Source organism: Petromyzon marinus, chromosome 22 (assembly GCF_048934315.1).
Source record: "Petromyzon marinus isolate PM22_M1 ecotype Great Lakes invasive population chromosome 22, UKy_Petmar_22M1.pri1.0, whole genome shotgun sequence".
NCBI classification, from domain to species: domain Eukaryota; kingdom Metazoa; phylum Chordata; class Hyperoartia; order Petromyzontiformes; family Petromyzontidae; genus Petromyzon; species Petromyzon marinus.
Window position 1 is genome coordinate 11,566,898 of NC_133688.1, and position 22,007 is coordinate 11,588,904.

The 22,007-nt window shown below is 48.3% G+C and overlaps 1 protein-coding gene across 5 annotated transcripts in view; it reads left to right on the forward strand.

Annotated features, from left to right (window-relative positions):
- The first annotated feature begins 3,622 nt into the window (after window positions 1-3,622).
- Window positions 3,623-22,007, forward strand: part of LOC116945009 (pre-B-cell leukemia transcription factor 1-like) — a 235,145-nt gene continuing 216,760 nt past the window's right edge. Inside the window, exons 1-2 of one of the 5 annotated variants that reach the window (XM_032959053.2) lie at window positions 3,623-4,624; window positions 4,879-4,941. In XM_032959053.2, the coding sequence (XP_032814944.1) occupies window positions 4,416-4,624; window positions 4,879-4,941 (272 nt within the window). In that variant the 5' untranslated portion in view covers window positions 3,623-4,415. The remainder of the gene's footprint in view (window positions 4,625-4,878; window positions 4,942-22,007) is intronic. The other 4 variants (XM_032959049.2, XM_032959050.2, XM_032959051.2 and 1 more) reach the window with 4 other exon arrangements.

Here is a 22,007-nt window from a genome sequence, read left to right on the forward strand (position 1 = left end):
ACAAGCTATTGGATGGAGTGCTGTGAGCGAGCATCTATTTTGGCCGGCATGGCACACGAGGGTGTGTGGGTGGTGTGGGTGGGTCAGCACCACCCCCGGCCCACTTTGTCTCCCCCAGTGCTGATGTTTACACACCGAACTAGGTACTCATTTAAGGCTGAGTTCACGCACACACACAAAGTCAGGAGGACAGGGTTTGTCGCGAATGATGTGCCGGTGTTAAGTGATTCGAGCCGTAATCTGCGATGGGCCTTGGGGGTAATTGATTCCGTGGAGGTGACACATTTGCAGGAGAATGCCTTCCACGCCTGTTCTTCGGGTGCTTGGTGTCCATTAACCGACGTCGTGTGGATGTGCGTGCAAGGGTCTCGTTATGTAAGTGTACGAGGATATGTTTAAAGTCAAGGACAGTGCAACCCGGAGGTTCCAATTTCGATTTCCCGGTGCGGCAATTGGAACAATTGGTAAGTTTTCTTAAATTCCCACCCGCCACCCAGAAATATAAGTGGGTCCACAGACAGTCCGTTGATCGTCGTGTCGCATGTGGTAAGGTAAAGTTTTGGGTGAGTACTTTCACCTCTTCCGAGACGTCTCCAGGGATTCTCTCAAGGCTCCCTCTCGTGATGAAGGGGACTCCTCCTTCGATCATTGTGCGCGAGTTAAGCAATTGCAGGTGCTGCGCCTTTACCGTCACCGCACGCGTGGGAAATACGATGTACACGGTATGCATGTGCCTTGTCGCCGCTATCAGGAGTTGGGGGTGTGGGCTCACTTTAGCTCACTTTAACGAAGGGCGAACATCTCTGGTGGCCACCGTGGGCTGGTGTGGGAGTTGAAACGGGCGCCACGTGGGTTACAACAGTAGCAGTTTAACACGGAGTCGAAGGCTTTCGCGACCAATATTATCCATAATATATGGGGGGGGGGGGGGGGGGTTAAACCCGTCACCACGCGACGCAGCCAATTAATAAGGTTTGTCGCGTAAACAAAACGTGCCAATTACTTACCGGTTCAGCAAAACCCGGCGTGTTGGAGAATAAAAACCCACAAAACTTTTACAATTCGAGTAACTGTGACGTCCCGCCGGTAATTACAACCAGCCTCACAAGGCGACAGGCAGAATTGTCATTCATTTATATTGAACGCGATCAAACCCCCTCCAGCCCTCCCACGTCTATTATGCACAACAATAGGCGTTTAGAGAGAGAGGCCACGGGGAAGCGGTTGCGGGTCCGACGTTGTGCCGGCGTTCGTGGCGGGCTTGCAGCCGGAGGGCAACTTTTAATTTCTCCCCCCAAACAAACTCCACGAAACGCACGAAGGTGGCCCTTGGCATCCTCGCCACTGGTTCGGGAAACACGCGTGCTCTACGGCAGGGGGTCAAACGACAAACATCAGCGACAAACGACGACGACGTCGATCGAGTCGACGTGGAGAGCAAAAGCATTTGTTGACTGCACGTGCTGGCGTGCTGATACGCATTGGTTTAAACTGGTATAAAGGCGCAGGCCCTGAAAATGTCTTGCTCATGCCACTGCTGCCGGAAGGACCACCACCACTAGAGAGAGAGAGAGAGATAGCGCTCGAGAAGCTAGAAATCTTCGTGTCTTGGCCTACTCTTCCACACTGTACTGTACAATGTTGGCATTGCGTCTGTTTGTTTGGACGGCGAACTCTTTAAAATAGTCGGGGGGGATAGGGGGGGGAAGGTACACGTTGGTTTCGCGTCTCGGAATGTGTGGGCGACGATGCAGGCGGGATGCGGCTGCTGTTTCCCACGTCACATGGTTATTTTTTTTTTGGTATAGCAATGGACAGTGATGTTTTACTCTCCTTGGAATCGGCTATGATTTGTGCCTTTGACGTCCCTGTCGGCCCTGTTGCTGCTGCTGCTGCTGCGTCTTGATAATTCACGTGAAATGTCAATTATGCATCAACGCAGTCTGGGTTTTGTTTGTTTGTTTATATCTATAAAGAAAACCTCAAAAATAGGACCCTCCCTGTATTTGTTATGGTCCCGTTCCGTGTGTTCACGCGAAGTTTTAATATAGAGCGCAGTTTTCACATGCACTGTCAACAGTAAGTTTACAGATTCTGCGTTTTATAGGTGGAGATCTTGTTCACAGTCGCTGCTGGCGAACTCGGATCAGTAAACTGTTCAGGGTTATGAGTTGTGACGAACACGCCAATGTACAGCGTAGCCCAGATGTCACGGGACCCCCATTTAATTACTACAATTTAATTTGTTTATTTTAAAAGTGTCGTTTATTTAAAACAGAAATGAACATGCAAAGGAATGTAAAATGTTAGGGGTCAATTAATTGGAGGTCACAAGACATCTGTATCACGCAGGAGATAGCGCGCGTGAGACTGCATGCACGTGTGGAGCGAGCGTGTTACAAGGCGGTGGTGTCTCAGACACAGAATAGCCGAGCAGGGTTATGAATAAATAAATAAACTACAATACTAGTTTTATTTTATTTAACCAGGTAAGGCCCACTGAGCTATATAGATCTTTTTCAGAAGCGACCTGGCCACAAATGATAGCTCAACGAAGTGGCTTATCATGTGGAAATGTATAGCAGCCAAATGCTCTAAACGCACATTTCTGAAAATGGAGGGGAAAAAACCGGAGGACTCGGAAAAAAATCCACGCGACCACGGGGAAAGAGGACATGAAAACTCCAAATATACAGCAGGCGTCAGGGTCGTGATCGAACCCACGATATTCCTGTATACCAGGCGAGGCAGTTAACATATCCTAGCCACCGTGGCGCCCGTAACAATGTGGAGTGGAGTGTGCGTGTTTCCTAACACACGTACACAAAAAATACTTGAACAAAATCAAATATATTGGCCCAACATCCCAAAGGAAATCTTCCTGGAAATGAATGAAACTTGCCAATGCTTTTCATGCACGGTTAAGATATAAATGAGCGTGTTGGCGTTCATTTGGTTATCGGCAGTCCGTATGATTTTAGCTCTTGAACTGAGAATGCACATGCAGTTAAACATGAATAGGAATGTTTATGGCTTAATATTGTCCAAGGGTATGGTTTCCACATTTTAGGATTAAATGTTAAAGCATATTACCATTGTGGTATACTTCTTTTGAATATATAACAATTTCTAACAAAGCTCATGTTTGAAAATAGACATGTCGAAATACATATTTATAAGATGTGAACAAATTTTAATTACTGAAATTTGTGATAACATGGAGTAAGTTTAACACGGTACAATTAGTAGTCAGTAGCTAACGTTTTATTTAGGATTTTACTGCAAGTTAAATGCATATATTTGTTTTACATTCAACATGTAACCCAGTTTCTCCATTGAAAAATCAGAAAACACTGGGGCAAGAAAATGCCATGGAATGTGCAATGGCCTACACAAAGCGTAATCCACAACACAGCCCCGAACAGGCACACAAAAAAAACCACACGGAGCTAATGTGGACGGGCTTTTCGCTTAGCTATATAAAGGACACCATTCAATCAATGCGCGTCTCCGTCCAATCACACCGGGCGGCAGGCGGAGCTCGCGATGTGCAAGCCACGTGCCATTGGCTTGTGAGCCCCGGCTTGGTTTGATGATGGGTTGTACTGGGAGTAAAGCAGAGAGAACAGAGGGGGGGGGGGACACAGCGAAGAGAGGCAGTGTGGTTGGTGGTGGTGGTGGTTAGTAGTGCTGCCCATGGTGGATTGCAAATACTACCTCGGTCAAGTTTGCTGAGCCAAGGGCCCGCACGCCCGCACGCCCGCCTTTATATCCCTTGAACACTGGGGGGAGTTTGGGTTTGGAAGAACGACGAAGAGGGGGTAGCAGGCGACTGTGGTGGTGGTGGTGGGGAGGAGGAGGAGTGGAGGATAAAGGGGGAGTGAAATAAGAGAGAGAGAGAAAAAAAGCCACCCGAGCTGACACTCGGCGCGGCGCAGCGTGGGCGCACAGAGCACGCGAGAGCGGTGAACGACGGAGGCGGGCCACGAAGACGGACAGCGCGCATCCACGTCCCGTAGCGTTTCAAGTCGGCGCTGTGTTCCTACGCCGGGGTGGGGGGGGGGCTTTTTAGCTATCGACTGGCGGGCGGAGAAGCTTCTTTGTGCTCCTACCAAAGACAGGTTTCTTCACATCACCAGCTGTATACAGTGCAATCGGGAGAGGAGGGGGGGGTGGGAGAGACTGTGTGCGTGTATCTGTCGGATAACCTACAACAGCGCACGGCAGCCGTAGCCCCAAAGAGACGAGCGGGGGAACCCTTTTACTCTTAATTTGCTACGAAGCTCTCGCAAAGCAAGCGGCAAGCGAGCCCCCGTCCACCACTTCGACTGCGCGGGCACAACAGGGGCGGATCTCGCGCCACTTCAATTCGCCCAGGTCGCGGTTTTAAAAAAAAAATCATTGCGGGGTTCCAAATGATGGACGAGCAAGGTCGACTCTTGCAGAGCCACATCGGCGTAGGCATGGGCGCCTTGTCGGGCGCCGTAGGCATGGGTCACCCGCACATGGGGCCTCCGGATGGGGTGGACGGTGGAGGAGGCGGAGGCGGCAAACAGGACATCGGCGACATCCTGCAACAGATCATGACCATCACGGACCAGAGCTTAGACGAAGCCCAAGCCAGGTGAGATGCTCTAGTTTGCAATAAGAGCTGTAACAGTTGTTGAGTGGTTAACCGCGCGCACACACACACACATATGTATGTATGTGGTATTAGCGTTTGAGAGAGTGTGTGTGTGTACATGCGCGCGTGTGGTTAAATGTTGAGTCGGTCTTAAGTGTCTCTCAACTCCGTTGGCAACCCTGAGCCAGCGGGTGGAAATTTCACGTTCCCTTGTTGTGTCTTCCATGGGTCAACCACCGTTGGCTTTCCACAAGGTGGTGCTCGATTTATCAACCCCGGAGCGATGATGATGGGCTGAGTCGACCCGCGCGACCGAGGTTTGAACTCCCAGCCTTCCTTCCGATCGAGTGGCGCACTCAGAACCCACCAACTCTACCTGCACGTGTAGTCTCATTGTCCAGTTTTTTTTTCTATCGAAAGTGGTAGTCATGTGGATAGACTGGGACCCGTCATGGGAATGTGGAATTTACGCAAACTGGATGAGGCCCGCCACCTGATGAGACCCGTTTTGTTGCTAGTTTTGGAAAAACGCGGATTTAAACACAGCACGCGTGCTTCTGTAGAGAGCTACTTTAAGTAAATTAGTCTGAGGAGTGTGTGTTTAAAGTATAATAAGCGGCGGGCACTCCCGTGCAAGGAAGTCTTGAGACTCAATGAGGCTTTACTCGGTAAACTATTACTCTCATAATGTATGTATATAAATACACACACAATGTGTGTGTATATAAATACACAATGTGTGTGTGTGTGTATATACACACACACACATTGTGTGTATATATGTACGTATGTAAAGCGTATCTGGTGACGAAACTAATACCGTCCCCGTGTTTAAATTGTGTAAATTGTTTGGGTGCGCGTTGTGACGACTTCGCGTGCAACACGCGTGGAGCGGGCCCAGTGTCTTCTTGCCACGCGGGGGGAGCGGTGGCGCTGCGGTTAGCGCGCTACGCTGCGCTACGAACCCGGAGTCCCGAGGTCGATTCCCGCTCACGGCCAATCCCCAGGTGACGATTATCTGAAACCGGTTCCTGAGCCAACTCCGCGTTAAAAGAGTGACCCGTTGCGGTGTGCAGTGAACATCGCCACCGGGGAGACAAAGGCGGTCGGGCGTGGTGCAGGCCACGGCACCCCCTCGTGCGCCACAGTGCCAGTGGCCTTCATAGGTGCTGCTGCTCGCTCACGGCACTTGCCCCAACAGTCTGTTAAGGCTACACGGGGAGATAGATCTTTGTCTTGCCGTGCACCATATGTGTATACAATAACCCAATGTGTTATTGTATAACATCAATTGCTTAGGTGAAAATAAATGTCTCGTATTTTATTGAACGCTTATATAGCGCACGTTACAGTGTCATTATTTGAATATAAAATAAAATCAATTTATTTTGCACTATTTACATCATCAGCTGCAGTCGCACACGATAATACGCCCAGCCGGGTTATTGCGCCATATATTGTGCTGATACAATGCATAATATTGTATCGCTGACGCTCATTGACCAAGTGTGGTGAAGTATGGTCAAACAACCCCACGTGACCCCACACGCCGTGGGGGAAGCCTTAATCTAGCAGCGGCTTTCACAAAGAGCTGCAAATATTATTGTTGTTATCATTATTATCCGTAGCAGTGTAATTGCAGCGCATGAATACGAACGCTAGCCATTCCTGCCTATTATAAATAAGATGAAACATTGCCCAAGCATTCTCCTATAATGTACACAAAAAGGCAAAGATCACCCGTGTAGCCTTAATAGACTTGGGGCAAGTGCTGTTAGCGAGCACCCTAGGAAGGCCGGCATGGCACACGAGAGGAGGTGGGTGGACCAAGCACCGCGCCCGGCCACCTTTGTCTCCCCAGTGACGATATTGACACATCGCACCGGGCAGTAATTCGAGGCCGAGTCGACCTAGAGGGGAAGCCCGTAGCCACGCCACGCTGTACAACATACCGAGGTGTCTCGTCTCTACCTGCTACTTGCACATTGAACGTGTGTGTTGGTGTATTTGTGTGTGCGTGCTCGTAGCGATGCTCGCTACGAGCACGTGCTCCTTACGGTCTACTAAGGGGGGGGGGGTGGGGGGTTCTGTTGTCTTCGTGGCACACGGCAAGAGTTGAACGAGCAATGTACGGGGGACAACATTCGTAAAAATGGCTATGCTCTCTGCACGTTGTGTATATATATACACAAAGACAGAGATCCCCCGTATAGCCTTAACAGACTGTAGGGGGCAAGTGCTGTTAGCGAGCACCTATGAAGGCCGGAAAGGTACACGAGGGGGTGGGTGGCCAGCACCACGCCCGACCGCCTTTGTCTCCCTAGTGGCGATGTTTACTCACCGCACCAAGTACTCATTTGAGGCTGAGTCGACCTAGGGGAAGCCCGGGACCGCTTCAGATACTCGTCACTGATGTTGGACGTGAGCGGCAATCGAACCCGGGTCGCCGGGTTCGATTGCGCGCTAACCGCTACACCACCGCTCCCCACTCTATACACACACACAGGCGGAGCCCGTGAAGAGTTCGGCCGTGCTAAGTTCATGGAAACTCGGGGGGGCTCACCTCTGGTGGTGCAGCAGCAGCAGCAAGAGACTTGGGGGGGGGGGCTGATGATGAGCGCGAGACGTCGTCCTCGTCTAGAGAGGTCTCCGTCAACTTCGCACAGAAGTTGTGCAAAGTCGTCGTTTTGCTCACGATGTTTGGGGGGATGTTGGATTTGGCTGTACATTGTGCGAGTTGCTTGTGCATAGCGTACGTGTGTGTGTGCGTATATATATACACACAATTATGTGTTTTAGTTTCTACACCTGGAAGTGTAACAATGCACATGCGTGTTTGTATATACAGTACACACATTTCCGCGTAGTGTATATACTATGCACATAGTTGTATTTGTGTGCATATACAGGCCACAGCGTAACGTATGGTTTGTGTTATCGGCTTATTGTGTGTGTGTATGGTGAGTGGGGGGTAATTCCACGGTAACGCAATTACACAATATTAACAACGCAATTACACAATATTAACAATGGAATTACACAACATTAACAATGGAATTACACAATATTAACAATGGAATTACACAACATTAATAACGCAATTACACAATATTAACAATGGAAGTACACAACATTAACAATGAAATTACACAACATTAACAATGCAGGCGCAAACAATAGCCACGGCACAGACTTCCATTGTCTTGACATTCAACAAAACGACGCGAGCCTAAATTTATAATTTCTGTGAACTTCCGTGATTTGGTAAAGGGACTGCCCCCGTGCTGTGATTCCGTACACCCTGGAGCTCCGTCTCAACGTATACACACACACACCACGCAGCTATACAGTACTCCTATACCAGATCTAGTAATGTGTTTTGTAAATGCACGAATGTGTTTACGCGTGCCCGATGCGTTTCTGCAGATAATATCGCACGGGATATTCTGATCCGTGTACTCGTGACGTTTTGTTAATGCAGCGTATTGCATGCAATGATGATACGATTCGACACATACCTATAAGGTTGTGAGTGAATGCTTGCAATGGCCCAGTGAATCACTGCTACGTTACAATATTGACTTGGCGTTCATTGCTACGAGTTGCTAACCCAGTCGTCGTCCACACAGTCCTTGCTTCTTGGTAGAATGACAAAATCGGTATCCCAAACCCAAATTGTTGTGTGCTCGTGCATACGCTCATAAACAAAGCCCATATGGCGGCTGTTGGCAGCGTACCGTGCGAAAGAAGTTTAACACACGCAGGGCAGACAACATTGGTTCATCGTGGCAATTGAACTTCGCCTGCCCAAGTACGTGTACGGTAGCGTATGACGAGCGCGCCGATCGATATACATCTGTGTGCACAACACTCGCCTGCGTACCGGGCGTGCGTAATTTAGTGCGATAGGACTTCACGCACCGCACGTTGATCTAAGCGGAGTTAGTCACCAAGTGGATAAGGCTCGACCCGCGGTTGGGTGAGTTCGTAGTAGCGTGCACGTAAAGTAAACTGGGGGGGGGGGGGGTATGGCATCGTTTACGCGAACTCGTGATAAGTTTCGATTGCGTAATTGACTCATTAAGTTCCGCGAGAGATTAATAATTCACAAACGCCACGAAAACTAGGCACAAGTAAATGGCGAGGCACGCGCTCACACGCACACACACAGCATGGTGATCATTTAAATTCTACTAAAACACCCAATACTAATCTCTCGCGCGCCTACGTGAAATGGAGTGGAGTAGTGGCGCAGTGGTTAGCGCGCTCCGCTATGAACCCCATCAACCTGAGTTCGAGTCTCAGCCCTAGCAAACATCAGTGACGAGGGATATCTGAACGCACGCACCCCCTTCACAGATCCGCATTGACCAGTGTGGTGAAGTATGGTAAAAAAAACCCGTGGCAAGACTAATACGGTGCTAGGGGAGGCATTCATCCGGTAATGGATTAACAAAGCGCTGCATAGTGATTGCACAGTCGTATCTATGCACGTGTGCAACACTTCTTAAAGCAAGTGCAGTTATAATGCTTACAATGTCTTGCGGCCTTCAATTAAATTTGTAAAGATATAGTTTAAAAGAAGACTTGACCGCACATATTTCTCGGAGGCGATCTCCGCGTGACAATGTTACGGTCACGTTAGAGCGATGCATCCATAATAATCGCAACATTTAGGCGAAGTCGAAGCCGCGTCCTCTTACCGAAATTAAGGCCAGATGATATGGCATGTTGTGTCCAGGTCACAAGGGTCAAGCGCATTACATTGGCGGTGATGTGGCCGCTCGTTGCGGTTCAAGGACGAACGGCCGTCCTGGTTAATACTGCGGTTTATATTCCTGGTTAACGCTGCGGTTCGTATTAAATATCCCGTGACGTTATTTGAAAGAATAAAAAACTCGGATCCGAATATCAGAATCCGAATATTTATTTATACCGGAGGAATCCGATGAGCCATAAAGCTCTTTTTCACAGATGTCCAGTCGGGTCGCAGGCTCGGTTGGGCACGCGTGCGGGCGACGGTCGTCGTCGAAAAAGTGTCCGAATGTTGAGAATTACTCGCAAATTACCCGATTGGGTGAAGCCACGTGAAGCGACATCGCCCCACGCCGACTGCGCAACTATTGCAGACCACGTCCCGCGAAACGCAGCGCCTTCGTGAATGCGTCGCGCTGTTAGAATGGCGCGAATACTACATGGCCCTCGGATTTAAATTTGGTGATGCATTACATCGTTGTTCAAAAGGATTTTGAAAAAAAAGTATAATGGGCGACATTTCGGGCAATGGTTCTTTTTTTTAGCGCACAAACAATTGCCCAAAATGTCCACTATTATATATTTTTCCCTATTAAGGCCACCGTGTTATTGACCAGTGTATTGAATATATATTCTCGTTAATTGCGCTTGTGCACCAATGCAGCAAACCATTTGTAAGTGTTCAGCACAAGGCTTGAAGCAATATTAAAGAATATGGGTGTACCCAATCAATTTAGAAGCTCTATATTATTTGGGTGGGGGAGGGCAAGGTAATGTAGCATTTCAGATGTTTCTAGTTCTAAGCAATAGGGCTCACGGCCGTATCTGTGCGCGATTGATTATTTCTAACGCTTCGAGAACACCATTAGAATTTACATCAATCGTTCAGCCACGACTTATCTGTCGGTGCGCACTGGATGACACATACAGCAATCTCGTAATCACGTCACTTCCGTGATACAAGCGATGTGTGGAGGCAAGGGTTGGTGGATCACGAAGAGATTCGTGAAACTCGCAGCCGAGCTGCGATGTGATCGCGGCTAATGGTCTGAGAGCCCAGTGGGTTGGTGAATCCGTCTGTGTGGAACCTTGAGTGGTTATCTCCTTTTTCTCATCGTCGTGAGCATCGCTCCCAAAAGGGAACCAAACAACTAATGATAAAAAAAAAATATCTGGCCAAATATCGCTCCTGGAAACAATTATTGAGACTCGACTAAAGTTATTGTATAAATAAATAACATTAATATTCTTATTTTTAGTGACATAAACAAAATTTGGAGATCTGCCTATTGACTGTCAGGGAAAGTGAAATAAGCTTGGGGCAGGACAACGTGACGAAGAGAGCATGTTGACCGCTGGTCGGTCGAGACCAGCGACGGAGTGGCAGCCAAAGGAAGGGAAGCCCGAAAGAGCGTCCGCCGAGGAGATGCAGCGATGAGATCGTCTGGAATGTACGGCGAGCAAGATGTATGTTTTGTTTTGTTTGCATCGCATGAACCACGAAAGACGGCGACGACTTGTGGGGAAAGGCCTTCATCCAACAGAGGCTAGATCTCGACTGACGGTGATGACATCGCTATCGAGAGAGGTGCGATTGCACGTGGTCTATACCCAGGCCAAGGGATTGGCAAGGGAGCACGCATTGCTAATGCACGCATGCAATACACACAATAGTAATCGTATACATTCTGTAACTGAACATTAAGATGCTCACCAACAATAATGTGATAAATTAAACATTTATAATTTACCGCACTTTGTCAATCCACTGCCGGATGAAGGGGGCATCCTCGCGGTTATTTGGCTGTACTTGGCGGCGCTTTGCCAGTGTACGTTGGTGAAGACGAATGCCTGACAACCGGTTCACGTAGCAAGCGCCACTGATTTTGGCCGTGGCCGGAAAATTTATCTGCACTCGCCCGAGATTCGTAATGCCGTGCGCCAACAACTGCGCCACCACCACTGTGACCTCACCCACCACCGCATTGCGTCGCACCGCAATACAAATGCGACGCCGTGTATTAGCGCTACCTATACGTACGACTGTATTGCGTTGCCTGCACATGGGAGGATGATAACTTGGAAGCGTGGCGGCAATCGTCGTCGTAGATTCATTCGGTGTGCCTCGTATGAAGGTGTGCCAACCACGGACGCTCTAGTCTACCGTGGCGGAAAGGTCGGCGTCCTCTCTTGGGCTACACATTCTTCGTTTTCATAGGCCACAGTGCTATTGTCAGAATGTTGTTGGGTGTTTTTTTTTATTACCTGTGCTTGTGCACCACTCCCTGCTATCACAGCTTAATCCACATCATCATCATCGCCGAATAGTTCTAAGCAACCGATTGGTTATTTTTGTTCCAATCTCTCCGCTGACCCCCCCTCCCCCCCATGCACACGCGTGCAATGAGTTAGATTCCTAGGGCCGCCAATGCCCAATTGTGTGTTGTTGTTGTGACCTGAGCCATTCGGTCACTGCGCTTTAGGGTCGGAGCCCGTTTATGTTGTTGCTTTGTTTGGGATGTGGAGCTTATTATGTCCCAACAGAATGTGGGTGAGGAATGTATAATGCGGTGTGTGGGTATGCGTTAGCACAAACTATGATGAATAAAAAATAAATATAGTGTCAATTATGAGCACGGTAGGTCTTTAAGTATAAACAAGATATGTGTAGTAATACAAACGATATGGTCAAGATAATTTTAGATTTAATTGCAAGAGCAGCATACGAGAAAGAGCAACGTTCATAGCTAAGTTTGGGATGTTCGGAACGTGGTGGGGTTTTGTCTTTGTCGACTCAAGACTTGTCATGAGGATCCTGCATCGATGTGTTTGCCCAACAGCGTATTAATTATTATTATTTAAAAATTATGATTCCTTAGTGTATGAGAAAACCTAAGCGCGTAACAAACACAATACAATCTGCACGCATCGGCACAGAACCTACTTGTTGTGCTGCCAAAACCTTCCACATTGACTTTGGAGTGACAGAATGCTTCGGGGGTGGTGGAGGTGGAGGGAGACATTCCGCAAGTATTAATATTGCGAGCATTATTAATTCTGTGAACTACACACACACACACATACACGCACGCTTTTACGGGGTTACTATTCGGCGAATTGCGACAATGCGTCTGTAAGGAGTTACTCGAACGATCAGATCTCGCAGTTGCGAATCCGGCCTCTTATAATTGCAAACCGAATACTCACTCTCTCGTGTTACTTATCGTCGTATTCGCGATTAGTGCGCGCTACTTTTAAAGGCGCGTCACTCCACTTGTGCAGTGCATTTGCAATGCGCCCCGTTAGTTCAATGTTGCGTGTATATTTGTCTATATATATTGAGACGTAAGTAAGGGGACTATGAATCGCGCAAGTGCGCTCCGCATTGCACGTTGCATCTTCAGTCCGCCTAAACAAACGCTTCTGCAGAGTTCAGACAGAGGGATTAACGCGGTCTCGTAACGATACCTGTGAGCATTACGCACCGCGTCGTTTAAACGCATCCCGTGTAAAGATAATAACACTAATAATCACCTTCACACGACTGCTAAACACCCCGTTCTAATTACACACTGTTATGCACGGGTTCAACCCTGACACGATATGCTTTATTGCACGTGCGGGGAGCGGCTGCGTCGTGCAAACCCCGAGTTGGATGCCCGCTCACGACCAACAGGTTTGGGGGGGGGGGGGGTGCTGACCAACTTCTGACACCGAAGCCCTGGGACCCCTTCCGCCCGTAGGTTTACTCGGCCGTAAATCGTTTTGAGTGGTGCCCCAGCACGGTGTCTTTTTTATTATAATTATTATTACTACACGCTTTTATTTAACTAACTCTGTCTGTTGTTGTTGTATGATCAAATCTTGCAACTCCATTTGTACCCACTTCCCAATGTGGTATCGACTGCAAACTTGGTATACTTAAGTCATACTGATGACAATACTATATTCTATCATAAAAAAGACATTTAAACGTTCCTTATTTAAATGTTATGTTTCGGCTTAGGTCTAATTGTCCACGCTCAACTGACGTTGGCTGTAAATCACCACGGGCCCTTACGTTGTGGCAACCTTCGGGACCACTTCCTGGAGTCCTTCCATTACTAGTACGGTACATTTCATTAAAGCGTGTTAAAAAAATACGTTTAAAAAAAATATTACTTATTTAAAACATCGGCACCGGCGCGGAGACAAAGGCGTGGTGGTGGGGGGGGGGCGGTTTTGTGTGTTGGGCAACCCCAACAACATCCACGTGCGCCGTGCTGGTGAGAGTTGTGTGGTGTGGGGGGGTCTTCCTCTTCGTGCGCTGAACGCACGTGGCCTCTCGGCCGCTTTATACCGGCTGGCTGCAGCGTCACGTGTAGGGGATGAACGATTTGGGGGGGGGGAAATAATCATATTGCGATTTTGCTGATCGATCGATTGCGATTTGATTTGCGATTAACATTTTTTTAACGTCAAGCTTCTGTTCAATATTCACTGTGTAATCGATTTATAACACGTGATGGAGCATTTACCACGTGATCCCATCGACATATGAACTGCTCTTCTCTATATATTCTAATGCAAGGATGAGAACTTAAAAGATATTAATTGCTTCCAACGTGCATTTATTCAAATGTTTTCATTGAAATAAAACAATCAAACATAGAACAATTGTTAAGTTTAGTAAATGAAGTTATAATAAATACAAAATAAATCAATTCCAATAAGAAAGTAAATAGGACTTTTCAAATCGCAAAAAAATCTCAGCCTTTGTGATTTGCTAATCGCATTGTGTCAAATTGCGATTTCGATTTTAAATCGATTAATCGTTCAGCTCTAGTCACGATCTACCGAAAGACGAATTACTCTGTTTGCCGACGACGACGATGACCACCATCATCATGATGATGATCATGATGATGATGATCGTGATGGCAATCGCCTGGGATGACCGGGGTATCGAACTGCGGTGTGTCCGGGTTTCGTAGGCTCGGCGTGCTGACCAACTCACGTACCACAACTCGCACGTGAAACAAGGCGACTGTATACCGAGTGTAAACCGAGTAATAACCATGCAGGAACGATGTATGTATGATATGTGTGTGTGTATAGAACTTCCAAGCTCATTTAATATGGATTATAATAACAACATCTCTGGGTCTGGTCCGTGGCCACCTGCCAGGGTTGGGAGGGTGGGGGGGATAGCAGACTTCGCCAAATCCACGTGGTTTTCTAATGTGCACCTAGCCTGGCACGAGCGCCGTGGTGGCGCCACGTGCACTCTGTGCGGAATTGTGTCTGCCCGACACAGTGCTGTTCCTAACATACAGGGCTCCTGTCTTCTGCATACAAACACGCGTGCACGTGCTCACGTTACACGACGAGTATATTCACAGTGATTCTTTTACGCGAGAGAAAACCCCCCAAAAATTAAAACTCTGAACGGGCTTCGCTTGCGGGCAGACACCGAGGCACGGGAAACCAAAGTAACCACCACACACCACGACTCGTGACACACCACCATCACCACCACCATCATCATCATTATCACCGCCATCATTACCACCATCATCACCACCACCATCATCATCATCATCACCACCACCATCACCACCATCATCACCACCACCATCATCAACACCACCACCATCATCATCACCACCACCACCATCATCATCACCACCACCATCATCATCACCACCACCACCATCATCACCGCCATCACCACCATCATTACCACCACCACCATCATCATCACCACCACCATCACCGCCATCATCACCACCGCCATCATCACCACCACCATCATCATCACCACCACCATCATCACCACCACCACCACCATCATCATCATCACCACCACCATCATCACCACCATCATCATCACCACCATCATCATCATCACCACCACCACCACCATCATCATCATCACCACCACCACAATCATCATCACCACCACCATCATCATCACCACCACCATCATTATTACCACCATCACCACCACCATCATCATCATCACCACCATCATCATCATCACCACCACCATCATCACCACCACCATCATCACCGCCATCATCACCACCACCACCACCATCATCACCGCCATCATCACCACCACCACCATCATCACCACCACCACTATCATCATCACCACCACCACCACCATCATCATCACCACCACCATCATCATCACCACCATCATCATCACCACCACCACCATCATCACCACCGTCTCCCGGAACGTAACGAAACGACTACACCGACGAAGTGAGAGACGGCGAGGGGAGAGAAAGAGAGGAGAGAGGGGAAGAGGGAAACTCATTTAACAATCTGGCGACGTCGCTGCGGAGTGACTGATGATGTCATTCGAGGCGGTAGTGGTGGTTGTTGTTGTTTGTTGTTGTTGGTGGTGTTGGTGCCGGTTGTGTAGCCACCCGGGTTCGACTCCACCAACACCAGTGACGATTATCTGAACCGGTCATGGGTCTCCCCTGGGTCGACTCGGCCTCGAATGAGTACCTGGTGCGGTGTGTAAACATCGTGACTGGGGAGACAAAGGCGGCCGGGCGTGGTGCTGGCCACCCACCGACTCGTGCGCCGTGCCGGCCTTCATAGGTGCTCGCTAACAGCACTTGCCCCAACAGTCTGGTAAGGTTACACGGGGGATCTTTGTTGTTGTGATGCTGCGACTGCGTTTTTTTTGGGGGGGGGGAGGAGGATTGTAACAACACAAACAACAACATCACAAAACACATTCCACAATAACACCGTGGACTTAGAAAGAAAAATATATATTACAAGAGATATTTAATGAGTTTGTGTTGGCACACCGCACAGACTTCTCTCGTTTTGGGCCGAGTCGATCTAGGGGATAATAAGTTAAAATTTTCTTGTTGTGGTTTTCACACCTGATGATGATTGCTTGTGTTGCAGTCGAAACGTCGTGAGAATTTTATTGTTTTTTTATTTTTATTATTTTATTGTTTCCCTTCTACGTGGTGACTTTACCGAAAGAACCAAGAATATTACAGAATGTTATTGTTTTATATTTGTATTATTTTATTGTTTCCCTTCTACGTGGTGACTTTACCGAAAGAACCAAGAATATGATAATCAGTTCATCTGTCTGGCCGGTTTCGTTTCCTTCACTTTGCCAAGAGAGGAGCTTCATGATTTACTATTATACAACAGGATTATACAACCGCGTACACTTGCGAATTACTTGCAAAGCGCTTCATACAATTAGAGTATCTCCCGTAAATTAAAAAAGGCATAGTTAGTAGTTGGCGCTCTGAGAATACGTGATGCGTGTTTTTTGTTCAAACTGCGCTCATCATTATACAAAGGCAAAGATCCCCCGTGTAGCCTTAACAGACTTTTGGGGCAAGTGCTGTTAGCGAGTAGCACCTACGAAGGCCGGCATGGCACACGAGGGGGTGGGTGGCCAGCACCACGCCCGACCGCCTTTGTCTCCCCAGTGGCGATGTTTACTACACACACCGCACCGGGTACTCAACTTGAGGTTCAGATAATGATTGTCACCGGTGTTGATGGCCTTGAGTGGGAATCGAACTGGGGTCGCCGGCGTCGTAGAACAGCGTTGCGTGCTCACCGTTACCCCACCGCTTGCGATGACTTACACTCATTCTATGCACAGGTTTATTTTGTTTTGCATTCCGGCCGGTGTATCGACGAGGCTCGAACGCCGCGAGGAGGAGGTGGGGGGGGCGGTGGCTCGTTCTCGTTCTCGTCGTGCGCGGTGCGCTTGACTCGACGCGTCAATCGTCCGCCAGCCAACGCAGCAGACTCGTCGCAAGAGCCTCCCGCCGCTGCCGCCACCACCACCACCACCAACAACAACACCACCACCAATGCGCGCTTCGCTTTATCTTCACGGCTTTTCATTTCGCTCGCGGCGACTCTTCTTCTCGCAACGCAAGCGCGTGAGCGCGCGCCGCGCACTCTCTGGGTCGGTCGCGCCGTGTACCGCGGCGAATATCAATAACGGCATGTATTATTAACGTTATGGCGTTAGCATGTGCGAGTACAATAATGATTTCAGCGCTTTATAACACGGGCAGCCCGGGGGTGGATGGGGTGGGGGGGGGTGTTGCAAGTGGATGCCTTGCGGCGGCGGCGGCGGCTTTGGCACGCCACGATCCGCAACCAGAGCCGTGCGCGCGCATCGGTCCTTCTGGTTGCCGAAAGGGCTGCATTGTGTGACGTCGTGGTCATTGCACGCAAAGTGATGCCACAAATGAACCACAATACCTCGCCGATCTCGTTCGAGGAGCGGAGACCGTCGTCACGCGAGCTCCGGTCGTCATCCTTGCTGCTGCTGCTGCTGCTGCAGCGGCGGCGGTGGCTTTCGGCTTCTCGCCACCGAACAAAGACGGCGGTCACCGCATCGCGCGGCGCTTTCAGATGCGCTTTTGCGGCCGTCTGGAACGCTCTCGCTTCCGTTATTAGGAAGCCACTCGAGCCTGTGCACTTTAAAATCTCAATTGACAAATTCATTTCTTTAGAACTGCGTTTTGTGTTTAGTTTGTTGTACTTCCCCCCCCCCCCGCCGTACCTCCAATTAACATGGTCGGCTACGTACGGGGCGAAAGAAGTTCAACCGACACGCACGCGTAACGCGGAGGGACGGTGGTGCAGTGATCCGGCCACCTGAGTTAGATTCCTCCCCCACACCCCCGCCCACGGCTAACATCAGTGGCGAGTGATCGTTGAGCCTGTAATGTGTTCCCCACCCTGCCCCTTTGCTAATTCGCATGGACCAGCGTGGTGAAGTATGGTCAACCAACCCACCCTCGTGATGGTGACGAGGCCTTCATTCATGCAGCAGCGGATTGAAAATAGGTTTATATGAAATAATAATTGTATTTATATCACGTGTATAGTGTATGTATACGTCTTGTATAATAGTCCTGTAGCTGTGTATGTAGTAATTAGTAATGTGTATGTGTTATGTATGTAATGTGTGTGCGCAATGCCGCACTTGTGTGTGTAAGGGTAGAATAATGTACGTGCAATGCGAATGTGATGTATGGACGCAATCTGTATGTATACACGTACGTAATGTATCATCAGATTTCTATGCGAGACTCATAATAAAACATGTAATATACGGGCATGAGAGTTGGTGTCTACTATTCATTCAGATAACCCGTCTTTACGGAAAACATTATCAAAGCTATCCACTGCACTTGGCTATAGGCAAGAATAATATATACAATAAACTCTATGCTACCAGAATAACTTAGACTTGCAGCCCACGGATCTTGCATTCTATAAATAACAGTGCTACATAATATCTGACAAAGCGGGAGCAGCATATGTAGTTACGTTAAGACCAGCTTGCTCTGTGGTATACTTATATTATGCACGGTGAAGCACGTGTGTGTGTGTGTGCGCGCACACACTCGTCGACACCTATAGCATATTCAAAATAATCATCCAGTTTTATCCACTGCTGGATGAAGGCCTCCGCAAGCGATGCCACGGATCAATCTCCCGTTGTATCTTCTCCCTCCGTGCACGTGACCCCCCCCCGACGATCTCGCGGTGGTACCGTTTTCCTGCAGCCGTGGCCCTCTCCCGTTGCGCTGGCTGCCGTTCCGCCGCCAGTCTCGTCCACTGGGTCGTAGGGCCTTGGGGTTCTGGCGAAGTGGCCCACCCTGGCCAACCCCAATTATTTTGTCCTCGACAGCCGATGCGGCGATGCCTCATTTCCATTTGGTAACCGATCCGCGTTCTCCTCCATTTCTGTCTCGGTTCCCAGCCATGGATATCTCCGTGGGTTAGTGCCCACTTTTCAGATCTTGTTCCGCTTTTAGATCGATCCGTTCACGCTTGTGTATCCCCATAATTTAACAACAACAACAACTATATTCATAGGAGTTGGTGCTAGTTTGACGGCATATATATTTTGACAGCATATATATTTTGATCGTTTTCCCCCCTCGTACGTGTGGGGCTCCCCAGGCACTCCGGGCTGCTGCCGCTCGCAGAATTTGCTCGTTAAGGAATTGGACAAACTACTCGAGCAGGGCTCCCCTTGAAAACGAGTCTTGAGACTCGACGGCAAAGATGCCGAGTAAAATAAAGAGTTGGCCTATTGTGAGTGCACCTACAGTAGGTTGGCAACTGGGGCAGGCTCGTGTCGATTTATAGCGACGCATCGGAATACATTAGTTATGCTAAATTAATGATCAGTGTGTGCGTATGAATATTTGATGTGTGTATACGAACCTCACTGCTTCCTATCAGAATAGGTTTGTATCTTAAAAAAAACTAAATATAGATGTTATTATATAATTGTTTTCCGGTGGCCTTAATTCAGCAGTGAGTTGACAAATGACTTTATACACAGTTCACCTAGAAGAGGGTTTTTGCCAGCTTTTTATCAGCTTTTGCGGCACACTCCACGGGCAGCGAATCGCTCAGGTTCGCTGATGATGGGTAATGGGCACTGTGTTTGTAAATGTTTACTTGCCGCGAGATTTGAAGACATTTGGAACTTTGGGATGAGCCCTGCCTCGTGTGAGTGAAACCAATCAACTTCCAGAGCGTTTTTTAACTTTCTGAGCCACCCCTACTGGACATCTGTGTGAAAAAGAGCTTCACAGCTCATTTGATTTCTCCAAGATATTTAATCAATCTATCACAATTATCAATCTTCATTAGAGAGCTGACTTTATACTCGACTTCCTGTCCCGCCCATATATTTTGTAATCGGCAGGAACGCACAATAAATACGCACATTGCATACGCACATTACATACACACGGTACATGCGCTCAATGTAAAAATCCCACGTTTAGCTATACAGACACGTAGGAGGCAAGCATTGTTAGCGAGCACCTATTATTAAGTAAGACCGGGGACGTCACACAACTGCTGTCCGCGCAATGGCACGAATATATTTAAACATCAAATTGTAATAATTATGATGTGAATAATTTATTAATCTTTTGCGCAACCAACGTACAAATTGTTTGGTGATCCTGCCGCGGGAATCGAACTCGGGTCACCAGGTTCGGAGCGCTAACTGCTACACCACCGCTCCCCACACACAGACACATAGAGACCCACACACGCACACACATAGAGACCCACACATGCACACACATAGAGACCCACACACACACATAGAGACCCACACATGCACACACATAGAGACCCACACATGCACACACATAGAGACCCACACACACACACATAGAGACCCACACACACACATAGAGACCCACACATGCACACACATAGAGACCCACACACACACACATAGAGGCCCACACACACACATAGAGACCCACACACGCACACATAGAGACCCACACACGCACACACATAGAGACCCACACATGCACACACAGAGACCCACACACACATAGAGACCCACGCACACACATAGAGACCCACACATGCACATAGAGACCCACACACACACACACATAGAGACCCACACACACACACATGGAGACCCACACATGCACACACATAGAAACCCACACACACACATAGAGACCCACACACACATAGAGACCCACACACACGCATAGAGACCCACACATGCACACACATAGAGACCCACACACACACACACATAGAGACCCACACACACACATAGAGACCCACACACGCACACACATAGAGACACACACACACATAGAGACACACACGCGCACACACATAGAGACCCACACATGCACACACACAGAGACCCACACATGCACTGTGTTAGGTGTGGCTGGTGGGTGGCTGAGAGATGGGACGCACGGATAGAGTGGGGCTGCTGCTGTGGCCCCTGTGCATGGGACACCAAGACACTGCGACGTTACCGCTGTGTCGTAGCGCATTGATTCAAGGGCAATCCCAGCAGCAGCATTCTCCTGTAGCGCCAAGTACGCTGTCGTGCCTCGCAACGTAGAGGGGCGATACATTATACACTACAAGGCGTACAGCGTATTAACGCCGACTGTGATAGCTGAGTCTGTATCGCTCCTCTTATGCAGAGGCTAACGCTGCATCACATATGCATGGTGTGTACTACTGGTGTGTCGTGTACGTGTGTGCACATGGCAGTACAATACGGTATATACCTGGGGTGCACTGACACGTTGTACTCGTATGTCTAAAGTGTAGACGTGATGTGATATACAATGTTGTATACAAACGGTATCAATACAATGTTTGTGTAGTGTATACGCAATAGTCTATACCATGCACTGTATACTTTTGTATTATATACCTAATGTAATATATAATGTATACAAAATGTGCTTAATACACTCTGTTCTTAATTAAAAGGAAGACATCTTAATTATTTGTCGTTATATATGTAGAATGTTGACCTAATATGTGGAATGTTGACCTAATATGGTATGCGTTATATACATGATGTGATCTATGTATACGTTGTCCTCATATCTAGTGCGTGTGCACGTAATACGCTGCATCCTTAACGCATGCATGTTGATTTTATATGCAATACACGACACAATGTATACATAACATGCGTTGATACAATGTGCTAGTCCCGTATGCAAAGTCTGTGGGCAATACGCACACATGGGGCTCTGCTAGGCCATACCCAGTAAACATGCAACGTTGAGCCAACATCCTATGCATACTGGGT